Below are 19,305 nucleotides of genomic sequence, written 5' to 3'. Positions count from 1 at the left end.
TATTAGGTACACCTTACTAGTACCCCTTTTGCCTTCAGAAATACCTTAGTCCTTCGTGACATAGATTTAAAAAAGTTACTGGAAATATTCCTTAGAGATTTTGGTCCATATTGACATGATAGCACACAGTTGCTGCAGATTTGTTAGCTGCACATCCATGATGCAAATCTCTTGTTCCACCACATCCCAAAACTGCTCTATTGGATTGAGTTCTGGTGACTGTGGAGGCCATTTGAGTGCAGTGAACTTGTTCGAATTGTAGTCTCAGTTTCCTGTTCATAGCTGACAGGAGTGGCATCCGGTGTGGCCCATCCACCTCAAGGTTGGACTTGTTGTGCATTCAGAGATGCTCTTCTGCATACCTTTTTTGTAACAAATGGCTATAAATAATAATAATAATAATAATAATAATAATAATTCCTTACATTTATGTAGCACTTTTCTGGCCACTCAAAGTGCTTTAAACAAGGGGGGGGGGGGGTCTCCACATGCACCACCAGTGTGCAGCATCCACCTGGATGACAGGATGGCAGTCATTTTGAGTCAGATCGCACAACACACACCAGATGATTGGTGGAGAGGAGACAAAGTGATGAAGACAATTATGATATGGGGAAGGTTAGGAGGCCGTGATGGACAGATGCCAGTGGGCAAATTTGGCCAGGATGCCAGGATGAAACCGCTACTCTATTTCGAAGGACATCCTGGGACACCACAGAGAGTCGAGACCTCTGTTTAACGTCTCATCCGAAAGATGGCGCTCACGAGCATTATAGAGTCCACATCACTATACTGGGGCATTACGACCCACACAGACCACAGGTTGGGCGCCCCCTGCTGGCCTCACTAACACCACTTCCGACAGCAACCTTGCTTTCCCATGTGGTCTCCCATCCAGGTACTGCCCGGGCGCAGCAATGCTTAGCTTCAGTAAGCCCTGTGCAGAGAGAGTTGCAGAGAGCTAGCTGTCGGCTATTTAAGTTACTGTTGCCTTTCTATCAGCTCAAACCAGTCTAGACATTCTCAAGGCTTTTGGGTCCACAGAACTGCCGCTCACTGGATATCTTCTCTTTTTCTAATCATTCCCTGTAAACCCTAGAGATGGTTGTGCGTGAAAATCCCAATAGATCAGCAGTTTGAAATACTTGGATCAGTCCATCTGGCACCAACAACCATGCCATGTTTAAAGTCACTTAAATCACCTTTCTTCCCCATTCTGATGCTCGGTTGAACTGCAGCAGATCGCTTTGACCATGTCTACATGCCTTTAATGCATTGAGTTTCTGCCATGTGATTGGCTGATTAGAAATTTGCATTTACGAGCACTAATAAAGTGACCGGTGAGTGTATTTTAATTTCATTACATCGATGCTGTAAAAGGAACTGTATAAAATTGAAGTTCACTGGAAGTGTATCGGTATGGGAAGAAACACAACTGTGCGTACTGAAACTAACAATTGGAAGTAATTCAATTCAATTCAATTTAGCTTTATTTGTATAGCCCTTTTACAATGTAGATTGTGTCAAAGCAGCTTCACATAAATGTGACTAATGTGTTGTATGCGTCAAAGGCACAGGAGGATAGACCAGGCACTGTGAGTGAATGTAAACAGTTTATTGAATTTGGTGGCAGATGAAAATAGAATGACCAAACAAGAGTCTATTGCAGCTTGGAAGTGGAGTAGCTGATTGGATGATAAAGATGGACCGAAGGATGGATGGAACCAGGTGCACGGAAGGAGTGGGTGACGGACACCAGATGAGACCAGAAGGGAAACATACTAGGAATGAGAGAGATGAGAAACACTGGAGATAACAGGAAAACAGGACAGGTAAGTAATTTCCAGATCAAGCTAGATAGCGCTGACCATGACATTTAGTCCTTTTGTCAATAGACGAGCCTGGATTCAGAGTGAACTGAAGTGCAGGTATTTATGGAGCTAGAGTGCATGGCTGTTGATGACGTACAGGTGCAGGACTAATCAGAACTCAGGTGAGGGTGATCAGAGTGATTGGGGTGGTTGTGAGCAGGAAGAATCTGGCCTGGCTGTGACAGCGACTTTTGAGATACTGAGAAAACACACAGGCTGTGTCCGAAACCGCCTACTACTCAGTAGGTACTGCATTTCAATTTAAACTTACTACTCGGCCGTTAGAAAAGTATGTTCTATACAGTATGAATGTGAAAAGTATGAATGGAATTCGGACGTACTACATCCGCCATTTTGTCATGGTCACGTGACCTACCTGCGTCAGTTGCGTCGCTTTACTTCCATTCATGAATTTGCTCGTGGGGCATCATGGGATAGCGCAGCATGCATGGGATGCGCACTCCGGAATCTCGCCGGAAGTAGTAAGTCATCCGGGTACTACTCGCATACTGATTTTCGAATTCTATGAATTCGGACATACTACTCGGCTCGCATACTGATTTTGGCGTACTATATAGTATGGAAGTATGCGGTTTCGGACGCAGCCACATTGATTTATACTTTGTTATAGGACAATATTTGGTTGCCTTGTCTAAATTACAGTAGATGCCAATGCACATTACTGATCAAAAATTAAGTTTTGATATATTTGCAGTAGGAAATTTATCATTATCTAACACACTGTAAAAAATTATTCTGCATTTTCGTTTTTTCCGCATGATTTTGTAAGTTAAAACAACAAAGTTGGTCATTTAAATGTTCTTCACACTGCGATATGAATGCTCCTTTTAAGAACTAATTGTTGAAAGGTTCATTGGGGAACCAAAAAAGGGTTAATCACTGCAAAAAATATTTTGTAAACATATAGGATGAGTTATAATATTTAATGTTGTTGCTCTGCCTCAGTCTAACAGTGTTCAGCAATGTAAAATTGACCTATGGCAAAAGCATATGCATTCTTCCAATCTAGCAGGTAGCGGAATGTGCACCATTAAGTCAGTTTGTCATCTCCCAGTTAAACACCAGATGACGTCAGACACATGGTATATTTTCATCAGATTTTTAAATTGTTCAGTCACTACTATTTAAGAAAAATATTTACAAAAAATCACATAAATGCCATTTTCTCATTCTAAAGGTTGCAGCACACTCCCAGGGGTCAGATTGACTTACTATAGGTGAGGTTTTACCAACTATATCCTGTCATATGCATACAGTAAACAAATAATTAATCAACAGTAGACATATAGTTTTGAAAAATTTCTGTAAATGTCAAAGATTTAGTAATTACTCTGGTCTTGATCGTGCACACTATTTATTAAATATGCTTTGGCTTTATTTTTTCTTTGCTTCATAGAATTACCTCAAGCAGTATTTCACTACAACCTATCAACAAATTGTCATAAGACATTCAAAGCTGAAGCAAAGTAATGATTTTTAGGTCAATAAGATTTGGTGTACATGTTGTGTTTATGTCTTTCAGCTTTAGTGCTTTATATTTTGTCATGTAAAGAAAAAAATGCGTAATTGTTTAGCATTTTTTTAAACAGCACACAGATAGTAAGGAAGAGCTGAGCAGAGGGATGACTTCTGGAAATCAGAAACTGTTGATGAACATTAGAGCAGATATCTGCTGTGCAAGATACACTCACTCAAAAATACATTGAAATAAAGAGTTTATACTCTTTCAAGTTCTGGTGTAATTTTTTTCCAAGAGCCTGTGTTAGTTGAGTGTTTTTGAGATTTCCAGTTATTTGATTTCCCTCTTGAGATTACTTTTACTTTACAGTTACTTTGTAAAAATTTACTTTGAAAACATACTTTATAAAGACAACTATATTGTACATCATGTGTAATTGCTAAATTGGGAGTGTTCTCTTTCTAATTTAGAAAACATTCTAGATTAAGTACAGTGAACTTGAAAATATAACTTACATTTAAGTTAGTGTATTTAAACTAGACTTGGCCAGTTCTGCTAACTTGATAACATACAGTGCTCAACATATATAAGTACACCACTCACAAATCTCTCATTTAAATTAATATTTTCTATAGGAAGCTTTACAGTATAATATCTGTACTTATAGATTATATTAATCAGTAATGAACCCAAATCTGGAGCTTATCTAACAAAATAGCATGTTAAAAGAACAAAGTTCAAGAGAAACAAAAAGTATATAAATAAAATGTTGTTGAAATTGTATAGGTTGTAATTTGTTTTCTAATATTTTGCATGTAATAAATTAATTATCTTCCTATTTCTAAAGATATTAGGAGACTAAAATAATATTTAATTAAATATATAATTTTAATAAATCTGTTTTTTTCAAATGCATCAAAATATATGACCTATATTCCTATATTCACTGAGAAATGAATAAATATCCTAATTTTCAAAATGGGGTGTACTCATTTATTTTGTGCACTGTAAGTTTACCTCTTAAAACTAAACTTTATAAGTCCAGTTAACTAAAATAAGTTGGGTCAATTATTTAACTCTGTCAAACATTTTACTTTGAGAAAACTTAAGTCAATTAAGTCAAATACAAATTAACTGAATCAATGGTTAAGTGAACAAATCATTTTTACAGTGAAGGAACAAGAAAAATCAATAAACTTTGATCATTGTCTGGATTTAGGGTCAGTGTCACAAATTTGAATTTTAAAATAGTAATAGAATAGTCATCGATTATGGAGGTTATAGAATATGGGGGCGGCACAGTAACACAGTGGGTATCCATGTCGCCACACAGCAAGAAGGTCACTGGTTTGAGACCCGGCTGGGCCTCATTTCTGTGTAAAGTTTGTATGTTGTCACCATGTTCGTGTGAGTTTCCTATGGGTGCTCCGGTTTCCCCGACAAGTGCAAAGACATGCACTAAATAAATTAGGCAAGCTGAACTGTCCATTGTGTGTATCCTGGTCCTTCAGGTTGGGGGTTTAGAGTTGGGCTAACAACCATCTGGTAAAAACGAGATGTTGTGAAACACCAACATGGTGGCTAAAAATCAACTTTGATATAAGCGGCCCTGGTAGTAAGTAAAAGTAAATATGAGCAAAATTAATAAAACACCACAATAAACATTAAACTCCCAGCTGCCATTATTTGATTGGCCATCGGTCAATTTTAAATTGCTGAACACTGTTAGACTGAGGCAGAGCAACAACATTAAATATTATAACTCATCCTATATGTTTACAAAATATTTTTTGCAGTGATTAACCCTTTTTTGGTTCCCCAATGAACCTTTCAACAATTAGTTCTTAAAAGGAGCATTCATATCGCAGTGTGAAGAACATTTAAATGATCTAAAGGAACTTTTTACTACTCTATCGAGAACGTTTTGTTCAATAAGAAGGTATTATGGTTGTTAAAGGTTCTTCCTAGAATCATCAACTCCACCAAAGAGGAATTATTATTATTAAATGTATAACCAAGCAGAACATCGTCAGTATCAAATATTAGGATTGGTACTTTCGGCCATTCCTAATTACAAGAGAGAGAGACTTGTAAAATGTCATAGTCTAATGTAATAGTCTAAACTATTTATTTATTTATTTTAAATCACATGGTTAAAGAAAGACCTTCATGCCATCTGACAAAACCTGCTCAAAAGAATTTGGAAAGATGTAACAAAGCCCTACACATGTGCGTCCTTGGTTTTGTAAAATAAAGAGCTGTCATTATCCTTAACATCTTTGATCTCTGTCTATTATTCATCACCTGCAGATGGTGCTGAAGTTTTCTTTCAATCATAAGAGTGAGCTAAAAAATAAAAAAGACAAAGCACATAAGTCATTTCTTAGAAGACTCAGCATGCTCTTGTCTCGGAGTGTTAATGTTGTTTACAGGTGTCTGGCCTTGACACACACACACTCACACACACGGACACACACACACACAGTATCTTTCTAATCAAATCAGTCTTTCACATCACAGACTCCAATAAACTGCGGCTCAGAAAGTTTTGCTCAGTTTAATAGTGCTATCGATATGAATCTTCCTGGTTCACAGCAAACGAATCCACTGACACATTATGCTGTAGTGCAGATTTACACATAGAAACAAACTGCTTTAAGTAAAGGTGCCAGAGAAATGTTGTCAATAGCCTAAAGGTGTTTAAATGTCTGTTCCTTATTCAATAATCATTCGACAGTCTCCTTCCCCAGTGACCTTTATGCGGTGCTCCTGTCCTCACCATGAGACGCTGCTTGATTCAATGATAGCAGGTCATTTTCACCAAACAGTGTTTTACTGGTGCGCCTCAGGCACAGTCTTGTTAAACCTGTATTGCTCTTTTTTGTCCTGCGGTGACAGTGCGCAGCAGAGAAGGACAATCTGTCTCCATTTATAGTAATATACCTACTAGTCGAAAATAAATTGGACAAACATGACCCACAACTGTCATTAGCTTTTAAAATGGCAGCTTTTTTGCACTCACTACAGTGGAAATCACTAGAATATCAACACAAATCTTTCATTCATTTATGACTGATGTTATTCTTTTATGTACAAATATATGTGTATTTTTGTGTATATTAATTTTGGATTATTGAGATATACTGCTATCAAATAAATATAGTATTTAAAAATATATAATTTATATTATGAAGTTCAACAAAGAAATTTTGCTTTAATATCATTGAACATTTGTTAAATTATTTATTGAACATTAAAGTAAGAATTTATTTGTTCTTTTATTCATCCTTTAGCCAGGATCTTCATTTCTTTCATGTTTATATGTAAATAATATGCTATATCGTATGTGTGTTATTTTTCCATGACATAAGATTAACAAATAAACAAAGTTAAAATTTAATTAAATAATACAAATCAATACATAAAAATAACAATAGAGTACTTTAAAAATACTCATTTAAAGACTACTTTAAAAATCCTTTTTTTGTTTTTTTTTTTTAAAGAAAAATGACTAATGCTAATAAATAAAAAAACAGGGTGTCATGGTGGCTCAGTGGTTAGCACTATCGCCTCACAGGAAGGACGCTGGGTTGAGTCCTGGCTGGGTCAGCTGGCATTTCTGTGTGGGATTTGCATGTTCTCTCCGGGTGCTCTGATTGCCCCCACAGTCCAAAGACATGCGCTATAGGTGAGTTGAATAAACTAAATTTGCCGTAGTGTATGTGTGTGAATGAGCGTGTATGGATGCTTGGTTGCAGCTGGAAGGGCATCCGCTGTGTAAAACATATGCTGGATAGGTTGGCTTCATTCCCCTGTGGCAATCCCTGATAAAAAAAGCGACTAAGCCAAAGGAAAATGAATGAATAAATGAAACAATAAATAAATAAATAAATGAATCAATCAATTAATAAATAAATATACACTTTTTTACATTTTAGTCAAGCTAACAACAGGTTTTGGAGGTTACAATCGCACTAAATATAATCCAGCCGATTCGAATGCTATCACTCGATTGAACGGGCATTACCAGTGGTTATCAGCTGATAGATATGGGCCATTGGGCAATTGATTCTACAGTAGGCTACATACACACATACAACATTTTCTGTTAGTTTGCTCATCCTCAGGCCATTCAATTAGAGGTGAGTTTTCAGTAGAAGATTTTAAAAAAATTCTAGCTGAAACTGTGGTCTTTGGTGTTTGACAAAATTCCAGTCAATGGCCATTGTAACTTTAAAGCGTCAAAACAACATGAACACACTGTAAAAACATGTTAATTAACATGACATACAGAATTTGACATGCAGTATTTTGCAATATATGTGCATTTATTTATGCTTAGAATACATTATATGACCTGGACGGCCGATTCAAATGTTATCGCTCAGTAGACTGGGTGTTATCAGTGGTTATCAGCTGATAGATATGGGCCTGTAGGGGTCTTGTGCCTACTAGTAGCCTAGCAGGTTGTTATCATCCATCCACATGTTTAATCAGGTATAGATCATGGCTGCGGCTGGAAGTTAATGAGAATTATTTATATTATTTATTACATTTCCCATTAATTGTATTAATGTCTACCCCTACCCCAACCCTAAACCCAACTGTCACAGTAATGTAAAAACAGATCTAGATCTGGAGTCTTTTCTATTAGCATACTGTAGCTGATTAACCACAGGAATTATTTATATAACTTATTAAATTTCACATTCAATGTATTTTATTAACCTCCCAGCGATGGGTAGCAGCTGGAAGGGCATCCGCTGCGTAAAACAATTGCTGCATCAGTTGGCGGTTTATTCTGCTCTGGCAACCCCAGATTAATAAAGGGACTAAGCTGAAAAGAAAATGAATGAATGAATGTATTTTATTAACGTCTACCCCTACCCCAGCCCCAAACCCAACCATCACAGTAATGCAAAAACAGATCTGGAGTCTTCTCTATTAGTAGCTGATTAACAATCTGGATGGATAATAACAGCTTTCTGAGCCTACCAGTAGGCGCAGAAGGCCCCTACTGGCCCATATCTCACAGCTGACAACCACTAACAGCCATTCAATCGAGTGATAACATACAAAGCAGGTGCACAATCAGGCATTTCTAGATTTATTAAGAAATGTAAAAAAAAATATATATATAAACATTTATTATAATTACCAAATGCACTTTACTTAATGTCAGTGCTCTGTCATGCAATGTTAATTTTATGCTTCATTTCTAAGGTTGACTAGGCAATTGTCAACAGATACTTGTAAGATACTTGATATATATTTTGTCAACACTGATTTCAGTTTTCTGTCTTTAGGTGGTGCAAATTTAATAGATGAAACTGTAGGCTTTATACACAATACACTCAACTCATTCAAACATTGAAGTGACTTCTCATCGTTCTGTTAACTTAATAAAAAAAAAGAAAAGGAAAAAAGAAGCTGAGGCAACAGAGTAAATATATATATATATATATATATATATATATATATATATATATATATATATATATATATATATTTACTATATATATATATATGTATGTATATATATATATATGTATATATATATATATATATATATATATATATATATATATATATATATATATATATATATATATATATATCCGCAGAAAGAGAAAGAAATAGGATAAAAGCACAGCAGGCAGTTGGAAGACTATATAATGATTCACACAAAATAAATTAATGTAGAGAACACCAAGAAAAAGGCAGTAACTGAAAAGCACAATCACAGTCTCATGCCCCTATACTGACCTTTATATAAATGGGATATCTAGTGACGTAAAGATTTACCACAGACCAGTGGTCATGCTTTTAAGACCCTGCATAATTGCTCAAGTAGGGGCATCTGATGTCATGGTGTATTCCCTGTGTATTGCGATAAGGGAGAAGAGCACAATGCACAATGCTGCTGTGTATTGATAGTATTGATTGGTTCCTGTAGACGGTCGGTCACAGCCAATTGGGCAGAGGAACGAAGAAAACAGGAAGTCAGTGGAGCTGTGCCCTCCTGAAAGCACTTGTTTAATAAACTTGAATCCAAATGCAAAAGATTGTTGCTGATGCTCTATTAAAAGTACACGGTATACTCTTTAGTTTAGGTCACAATTCACTAGTGTCTTATTACATGTCAATTATTTAATATTATCTGTTCATTAAGAGTTATAAAGTATGATCTTATACTGCATCCCTAACTGTACCCAAAATCTAAACCCAACTTCTACCTTACTAACTATTAAGCTAACAGTTAATGGTTTGTTAATACCATTAATGTGCTGTATCCCTTTCATAAGAGAAAAACAAATCAATTATTAATCTCTGGTGTCCCCAGAATGCATCAAAAAATATTATAAATATTTTATTAATTTTTATTAATCTTTTATTATAGCTAGTAAATACTGCTGCTTAACCGCTAATAAATGAGCTGCTGCTTTCCAGAAGAGGGTGGAGCCTTTGCATATCATTCTGACACTCCAGAAACAACAAAACAAACCAATTTTACACTGAAAATAAGCATTGTGTAATATTAAGGGCTGGGACATCAGAAATTGATGCGTTGCGAATCAGGTAATGATTCTGCATCTCTTGAATCAATTCTGAGCTTAGTTTTTACCACTAGATGGCGCTGTATGGTTTACACACAGCCACACTCTGTCAATCCTTATACATGCCAAATGAACATAAATCAATTATTAATCGATTTAACGGTTTAATCAAAATATTTAAGAGAACTTCAAGACTCCAGTGGACTAAAAGCTGTGGTGCAAGTACTTTTGAGCACTTGCGTTCATGCTCAGTAATGCTGTGTTCACACCAAATGTGGAACGCACAAATAAATCACGCTATTCACGTGTAAACATTTTAAGCTTACTCGCTTCATTCGCACATCAAATTCACTTCATTCGCGCGTCAAAGTCACTTCTCACTAAACACAGATTTGTGTCATGGGCAGGGCTTCAGTCTGCCTGATGACTGTAGCTTCGTTGATAAATAGCTGGCATGGATTTTATTGAGAGAATAGCTGTGTTTATGTGCTTTGGGAGGACTAAAAAAAGTGTATATGTTCATATGTTCATGTCTGAGTCCTCTAGATCCTTTCATAGTTGCACCCAGCTCTGTGATTTCATCAACACCCCCAGAAACTATACCTGGATGATGGAGGCTTTCAGCAGTGTTTCCAAGTGCTTTAATGAACTATTGTCTAGTGGCGGCAGTAGGATTTACCTTCGGGACACCAACAAAAGGCGCTACATCATAATCTACAAGAGCAAGCTTCTGATTGGATTCTGCGCCGCGAATGTCTGCTGAAGTTCAGATTTTCCAACTTGAGCGATTAGATCGGTTTGTACGTTAAGCGCGGAAACCACAGGAAACTTCATTGGCGCGAATCGGGTCATTTGCACGTATCATGCCACAGGATGTCTATTTGCATCTTTGCATTAACCTAACATGTAAAATTACTTGCGCTTGACGCTTCATCCTTGTCTAGTGTATATATAACATAAGAATGTACAATTAAAAACTAGAGTAAAGTGCAATCTATTGTTAAAAAACTAAGCTCAGGACTAATTCCAGAGAGAATTGGGATGATTTCCAAAAATCTAAGAATCGATCTATAAATCACAAAACATCAATTTATCGTCCCAGCCCTAATATTTGTATTATTATTATTATTATTATTATTATTATTATTATTACTATTATTATTATTATCAGTAGTAGTAGTAGTAGTAGTAGTAATAATAATAATAATAATAATAATAATAATAATAATAATAATAATAATAATAATGTGTTTATAAATTACACCAACATTAAGGAATCTGATGACAAAGCTCTGGTCTCTGTGATTATAGAGACTCTTAGCCACATGGCTTGCTAACAAGCACATTCAAAAAGGAAATTTGGAAACATTTTTTAAATATTATGTGACATTGAACTGAACCTCTTAGGTCAGGCGTGTCCAAACTACGGCCCGCGGGCCATCTGCGGCCCGCAATCAGTTTTGTGGCGGCCCGCGAGGCTTTTTATAAACACCAATAGAATCTGGCCCGCTATACAAAAATGAACGTATTTCAATAAATAACCACCGGGTGTCGCTATTACATGCATTCAATTAAGCAGCAGTTCTTGTTATGATCTAACTGTCTATCTATCTATCTATCTATCTATCTAGAGGACACCCCTGTCTTAGGTGAAGTAGCCCGGTGAAAAAATATGTTTTGGCCAAATACATAACACTTTAGTGAGCTATATCCTCAATTAATCAACCTCAGTTAGTGGAAGAATGCAGCTGCTAGAGTTCTTACCAGGTCAAAAAAATACGATCATATCGATCAATTTTATTTTCCTTACACTGTATGCCTGTTAAGACACGTATTGATTATAAAATGTTGCTTCCTATCTTTAACACTTTAAATAGTCTATCTTCTGTTTATCTAAATAACCTTCTGTCTCGCTACAATCCAACCCGCTCTCTCAAAAACTCAAGGCTTCTGGTTGTACCCAGAAGCAAAGTCCACTAAAGGAGGTCAAGCATTTTCACAAATGGCTCCTAAACTCTAGTAAAAAATGCAGATTAAGAGAGATATTTAATCAGATCCATTTTCTAAGTGACTCTATGGCACATTTCCCCCATATGTTTACAGAAAAAAATGCTTAGCAAAACAAAGCAACTTTTTTTTTTTTTTAAGTTTTCTATTTTAGAGGATGTACAGGGGACCTAATTATGGCACTTAAACACACAAGTACTCATTAAGTGTTTTAAAAATAGATGCCCATGGTCACAATTTATTCTTCCTATTCAATCTTTTTGCATAAGGGCTACTTTGAAAAAGCATCTGTAAATGTAAAGAGCCTGTTACACATTTATAATGCAATAAAAGGCTTTCAGAATGCAGCTCACATAGCCTTGAGTGTTACTCAGTTTTCACTGCAGATAAAGATCTGGGGGTTTGTCACGCGCAGTGACATGCCTACTTTTTATGTGAAGTGCCATTGGATTTTTAATGACCACAGAGAGTCATGAACTCAGTTTAACCTCTCATGTGAAAGACGGGCACTGATAGTATAGTGTCACCTTCACTGTACTGGAGCATTAGGACTCACACAGACCACAGGTTGAGTGCCACCTGCTGGTCTCACTAACACCACTCCTGGTCTCCCATTCAGGTACTGACCAGGCTTAGCCCTGCTTAACTAAAGTGAGTGACCGGTCTTGAGCTGTGATATGACTGTGGCAATAATTATTAATAATGATCAATAATGATGAATGCTGGCAGAATTCATCTTTTAATTCAATGCATATTTACTTCTATATTGCTTCTTACAATGTAGATTGTGTCAAAGCAGCTTAACATGAATGTAATAAAGAGATTGTTTTTATTTCAAATTGTGGAACATTCCAGGTTTTATTAATTTTAGGAAGCGTTGAAAATGTTCTGATATTGTTTTATATTATATTATATTATATTATATTATATTATATTATATTATATTATATTATATTATATTATATTATATTATATTATATTATATTCATTCTTTCATTTTCTTCGGCTTAGTCTCTTTATTAATCTGGGGTCGCCACAGCGGAATGAACCGAAAACTTATCCAGCAGGTTTTTACGCAGCGGATGTCCTTCCAGCCACAACCCATCTCTGGGAAACATCCACACACACATTCACACACACACTCATACACAACGGACAATTTAGCCTACCCAATTCACCTGTACCACATGTTTTTGGAAACTGGAGCACCTGGAGGAAACCCACGTGAAGGCAGGGAGAACATGCAAACTCCACACAGAAACGCCAACTGAGCCGAGGTTCGAGCCAGCGACCCAGCGACCTTCTTGCTGTGAGGCGACAGCACTACCTACTGTGCCACTGCCTCGCCTCTATATTATATTATATTAAATGATATTGTATTATATTATATTATATTATATTATATTATATTATATTATATTATATTATAAAAAATATATGATTTTATATAATTCCAATAAAGGCCAGAAACTTTCAGAAGTCTTCATTTAAAAATTTTCTATTTCTTATGATATGCATTATATATGAATATATGCGACTATATGCAAATGTAATTCATATAAGTCATCCAAGGAGCCCTATATATAATTTAGATATATAAAGTATAGATTAAAAACTTTTAAATTAAATACTTTTATTACATTGTAAACGTTTGTTTTCAGGTATTACTTCATTTACCAGTAGATATACCTTGGCCATACTCTCTCTCTCTCTCTCTCTCTCTCTCTCTCTCTCTCTCTCTCTCTCTCTCACTCTCTCTCTCTCTTTTTAATCCTATTCAAGTAAAAGGAAAAACATTACTTGAGATATGTGCCCCAATTAAGCTATTCCTGGAAAACTACACAAAGTCAGTGAGATCGCTGCAACTGTATGGCTGGAGTGGTGCTGTGATGGCTGTAATTATGCAAAATATCCCTTCTGAACAGAGAACAGGCCACAACACCTCAAGCACAGAGGCAGAGAAAGAGAGAAACGCTTCATCTTTTATTCATTGCATCATGCCGGCTAACGAAATGTCTCAGTCTCACACAGACGATGAGCTAAAACAAAAAAAGAGACAACGCACTCTGTTTAACACAGAAACAACCACAACAGTGCACTTTAGCTCTTTTGTAATCCCATAATCACCACCTTTCATAATTCAAATCTATTTACCGGAAAAAGGACAAAGGGCCTACAACACAGGTAACTGCACTAACAGCCAGAAAAGTGGGTAATTTGGGGGGCCCATCCATTGTTTATGTGGAACCTGAAACCAGTTCACTATAGTGCTTTTCCAAAATTATGCAGGGAAGGCAATACAGTATGTGAATAGGAACTAAAGAACTAATTCACCATACTTCCCCAGTCAATTGATTACATTATTAATTTAATGATGTTAATATATGACATACAGTACACTGTAAAACCCAACAGTCAACTTTATCAAATGAAATGCGTGTAATAAACTTAAAATTTACTGAAAGTTAATTCTACTCATTTGAAAAGTTTTGAACTTTGTTAATTTAATATCTCATTACTTCAACTTCAACAATCCTACCTGATTTCTGAAACTATTCTTCACCAGATTTGAACCTTGTCGTAACGGTCAACTCCTCTCTCCGTCTCAAGTTTACCAGCACACATGGTGAGCTATTGGGCATCTGCTATCTGGTAGCAGTGGAAAAGCCGTCCACATGGAGGTAAGTGGTCAGCCGGTAGCGTGGAAAGAAACAGAAGCTTTGGCAGCATCATACCGCCCCGCATTATATTTTTAAGATGAAATGTAGCCATACATAGGGGTAGATTGGTGTTAGACCAAAAAAACAAAAAAAACAAAAAAACAAAATGAAAAATCAAAAGCCCAAATCCTAAAACTGACATCTGCATAAAAGAACATTGTTTTTGCCTGGAGTGATCTTTTATAAACGCTACGCAAATGAAAAGACACTCGACTACAGCACAGGAATTTACCTTATTACCAACACTTTAACAAGACAAGCCGTCAGGAGTAATTATGACAATAGCAGGAACATTTCCCAGGTTTTACAGCGATCTTCATCATCATGTCCTCTTCCTTAATCACCACAGCTACTCTGTGCTTGACTAGGTGCTGATTGCAAGGGCAGAGTAAAACAGGGAAAATGTATAATTGCTCAATTCCAGCCCAAAGGGAACAGGAGGCTTGTTGAAGGAATCAATAAGCGACAGGCTAAGGGCTTCGGCCCTGGAGACAGCTTAAGTACCTCAGAAATGAGAGAAAGAAAAAGGAAAGAAAGTATAGACGAGGCGTTTAAGAAAAGAACATAGAGTTCTTCGAGGAAAACAAAAAAAAAATGTCTCCAAAGTGCAGTGCACATTGAATAGTGACATCCACAATGACGAAAATTCAGTTTCTGTAGATTTATTAGGTTTGGGTTTGTTAACATTGTAAAAAATATCTGTAAAAATTTAAACATTTGTTTATTCTATAAAGTTCTGTTCGCATAGGGTGGCTATATGTCCTCTTTATTAAGAACAAAAATGTGTCTGATCAGAATTTATAAATATCCTAAAATGTCCAGTATTCGGCTTTTGCTTTCTACAGTCATCATTAACTGTTTGTGTTTTTGCATTACTTTTAACTTGCTCTTTAGACCGTGCCTTAGTTCACACCATCATTAAAAAGCAAAATAGACTATAAACAATTTAATCAATTTTTTCATTTTTATTTTACTTTACCCTGTAGAAAAGAAGTAATGGTCACACTTTAATTTAAATTGCAATTCATGTTACTAACAAATCATTAACTAAGAAGACATTTAGCCCAATAAACTACTAATTAGCTGCTTGCTAGTAGTTAGCAAGGTAGTAGTTGGGTTTAGGTATTGGGGTGCTAATAAAGAGTTAATATCTTAATAATAGGCATGCAATAAGCCAGTAGTAAACAGTATGAATTGTTACTATAAACTTGTTACTGCAATAATGTAATGTAAAATGATAAAAAAGTTTGTTATTATTCTATTGGTGAGAGAAATTTTTTTTATGGAAAGGATGTTATAGCTTTATTATATGCTATCATAGTTCTGTAATATAGTTTGATGGTTATGAACATCTGAAAGGCATCTTATTTTGTTTATTTTCCGCTATTCTATGCAATAAAAAACAAAAACATTAAGAAATTAAATAAATAAAAAATAAACAAAATGTTTTTACTCAAAAAGATTAGTTCACCCAATTTTTTTTCATTCTGTTATTAACTGTTCAACCTCATGTCCTTAAAATATCAAAGATATGTAAAATTAATTAAAAACATTGTCAAAACTTTTTGACTTCAGTGAACGTATGGCAGCATTTTATCTGAATGATGAATGTAAACATGGCGATATAATGCAGTTCCTTTCTGCGCTTACAAGCTGACCGCTTACCTCCGTGGGGACGGCTTTTCAGCTGTTACCAGTTTGTCCAGTAGCTCGCTACGTATGTTGGAGGATTTGAGAGTAAAGTTGACGGTGATGACGGGGTTTAAGTCTGAAAAAGAATGGTTAAAAAAAAAAAAAAAAGTAAACAACAGAATGAGAATGTGGTAAAATCTAAAAATGTGGAAAAAATCAGACTGCCTCATTGGCTTTTCTTTTTCTGGATTGCTTTTTAAAACACTGTTGGTTGGGTTTATGGAAGTGGGTGGGTGCTGGTCAATCGGTGCTTTTGAAAACACCATTGGTTGGGTCTAGGGAAGGAGGAGGGTGGGGCAGTTGATCGGTCAGTCAGTCGACGGCAGCCTCTGGTGGAATTATACAAGAAGAAAACGTAGTTCCCGGAACATATTTGGCGCTCTCCAGAAATGTATTTAGGGGTACATAATCAAAATGAGCCTGGGTTGGATTCAACTGTAATCATACAAAGCTCTAAGAACACCTTTGTGCAGCAAAAAAGCTGTAAAAATGTCTTTGTAAGCCAATGTCTTCTCTTCTGCGACAGGCAGACCCTGTCTGTTTACTACAGGCAACAGGATGTACTGTATTTTCCATTAGAGTCAGCAGTGAAATACTACTGTCTCTAAATCTTTTCTATAGCTAATGTGGAAAAAAAAAAAAAACCTGTAAGATATTTTCCCATCCAGATTGCATAATTCATCCTGACTGAAATGTGCAGTTGCATATGCAATATATTAGATCATACCAGGCCTCGAAATAGCCAAAGGACAAGATTCATGAGCATCACCACACTTTATTGCAGATTTTATTTTAAACCAAGTAATATCAAAATGGTTATAAACGCAAAGGTTATTTAAAAATCCTGTGATATATTTTGCATGTATCAGTAAATACAGTGTATCTGCATGCATAAATCTTAAAAGCATGAAGTCATGCATGCATACACACACACACAGAAGCTGAACTTATCAGCATGCAAAATGAGTTGAGTCAAAAGAGGCAGAGGCTCCATTTAAATGTCTGACTCTGAGTAGCTTTGAGACGGAATATTGCGTGTGACCTCTTTCCATTCATTGCACACACGCACACACGCACCCCATAACCCTCATCTGTAGTCCTCTGTCACCAAGGTGTAAGAAGTGGAGGATTGAGAAAAGCTGAGAGAAGATGAAATGCTGTTTGATCATGAATAGCTTGGTTGCTCAAAAGCAACACTTAAAACTTAAGCCAGCTGATCTTTTGTTTCTATAAAAAAAACATCCTTACCAAAGTAATTTATAGATAATTAAGTTTGAAATGTGGGTGGGTAAAATAGATTAAAGATTTTTGTTTTTTTTCTACTTCATATATAGTTTGCCCACAAATGACAAACAGTTTTTGCTTATGTCATTCTGAAATCTTATTGCTGTAAAGAAAAAAAAAAAAAGAAAAAAAAACTCTGCTGCGCTTTTCTAAAAAAAAGACTACCAAAATTATTATAGAGGACAAGGTTTTAATAATTTAATTCCCAACCACATTTTTCCAATTCCAAACTACATTATTTTCAATGTCTATATAATGATTTTCATTTCTTTGTCATTTTCTTTTCGGCTTAGTCCCTTTTTTAATCGGGGGTTGCCACAGTGGAATAAACCGCCAACTTATCCAGCATATGCCCTTCCAGCTGCAACCCATCTCTGAGAAACTATAGTGATTTTACAGTGAAAGAAATAAGTATTCGACACGTCACTATTTTCATGGCACTTTTTCCAAATAGATCCAAAAAGATTATAAAGGCATTATAAAGTGTCATATCCATTGATTGTTTGTCTTAAAAAACTCAATTCATTATGTCTTTGACAACCAATGACCTTTTTGGTGTTTGAAATTGTTGATGTTTTATAATGAACAAGAGCCTTATCCTTTTGGATTGTAATGAATGTGAGAAAGTCACAGTAGGGTGTTTGAATGAACCCTTAAAAATGATTTTCATAGCGGCTCACCAAAATCCAGCTAACTAATCAATCTTGTCTCTGCAAAGTTAAAAATAAAGGTGAACTTTCATGTTGAATCTACTTAAAGTGATTTTACTTGAGCTGTGACAGAGAGTTGTCTATGACTTGTGCTGTTGGCAGAAGAGATAAGGCTTATCACGTTCTGCAACATGCTAATCCTTCTCCACGCTGACAATCTGCCCGTCTTCTTCTGTCCTCGCAGACAACCTCACTTAAACGTCACTTTAGCCCGCTTTCAGATTTGTGTTGAACGTGTTTGTATGTCCTGACATTTACTCACAAGATAGGAGACTAGATGAAACAACTGAGCTAAAACGTCTGTAAACCCTAATCTCAATCTGTGTACTATTGTCTGAATTTTTGGATGAAAACTTGTTATCTTTAAAGATTCATTTAGTCACTAATGAAGCCCTATTTTTTAACATCTAAACCCTTGTTGTTGATAAGACAAACACAGAACTATTGCTCTGGAAACAATTAAATCATTACAATTTCCAAAATGCTTACCGTTTTATTTTCTGCAAAAGCAGAAATTGTGGCAGAGCAGGATAACACATCTCATAATATCAGCGCATACTGTTTACAGTCAACACGCAATACCAATAGAATTTCAATCCACTGGCTGCACAGGCAATTACGGCAGATGGAAAGTAATAAGATGCCAAAATAGCAAGAAGGCAGTTACTGATTAGGGTGTCAGTCCGTATGATGGGAATCCTCACACAAGTAATAATGCTAAAGCTGACGGGGAGTAAACCACAAAACAAAAAGCCATCATTTTGAAACACATCGCAGGTAAATGAAAAATGGAGAAATTTGGAGCAACATTTTGGTGATATGGCCTTGTCCAAAACACTCTTTATTGATGAAAACTACAAGTCCTCTTTTTTAAGATGTATCAGTTCCCACTACACAAATACTGTTTAAAAGAGATCTAATATATGTCCAAGAGATGTGTCTTGGCTAAAATAAGGCTACACTGCAAAAAATGCTTTTCTTACT

At 35.9% G+C, this 19,305-nt stretch overlaps 1 protein-coding gene across 7 annotated transcripts in view; it reads right to left on the bottom strand.

The window, feature by feature from the left end:
• Window positions 1–1,601: 1,601 nt before the first annotated feature.
• Window positions 1,602–19,305, bottom strand: part of LOC147837446 (uncharacterized) — a 287,795-nt gene continuing 270,091 nt past the window's right edge. For 4 of the 7 annotated variants that reach the window (XR_015476790.1, XR_015476783.1, XM_087237470.1 and 1 more), the window contains one exon: window positions 14,455–16,403. Coding sequence is in view for 2 of the 7 variants with exons in the window: in XM_087237470.1 (XP_087093596.1) it covers window positions 16,398–16,403 (6 nt within the window). In the remaining 5 variants the exon portion in view is untranslated. Of the gene's footprint in view, window positions 1,807–14,454; window positions 16,404–19,305 lie in introns of those variants that run through there. The other 3 variants (XR_015476786.1, XR_015476789.1, XR_015476787.1) reach the window with 2 other exon arrangements.

Source organism: Danio rerio, chromosome 1 (genome assembly GCF_052040795.2).
Source record: "Danio rerio strain M-AB ecotype USA chromosome 1, GRCz13ab, whole genome shotgun sequence".
Lineage (NCBI taxonomy): Eukaryota > Metazoa > Chordata > Actinopteri > Cypriniformes > Danionidae > Danio > Danio rerio.
The sequence above is the reverse complement of the archived record's forward strand: the minus strand, read 5'-3'. Positions and strand labels throughout refer to the sequence as shown.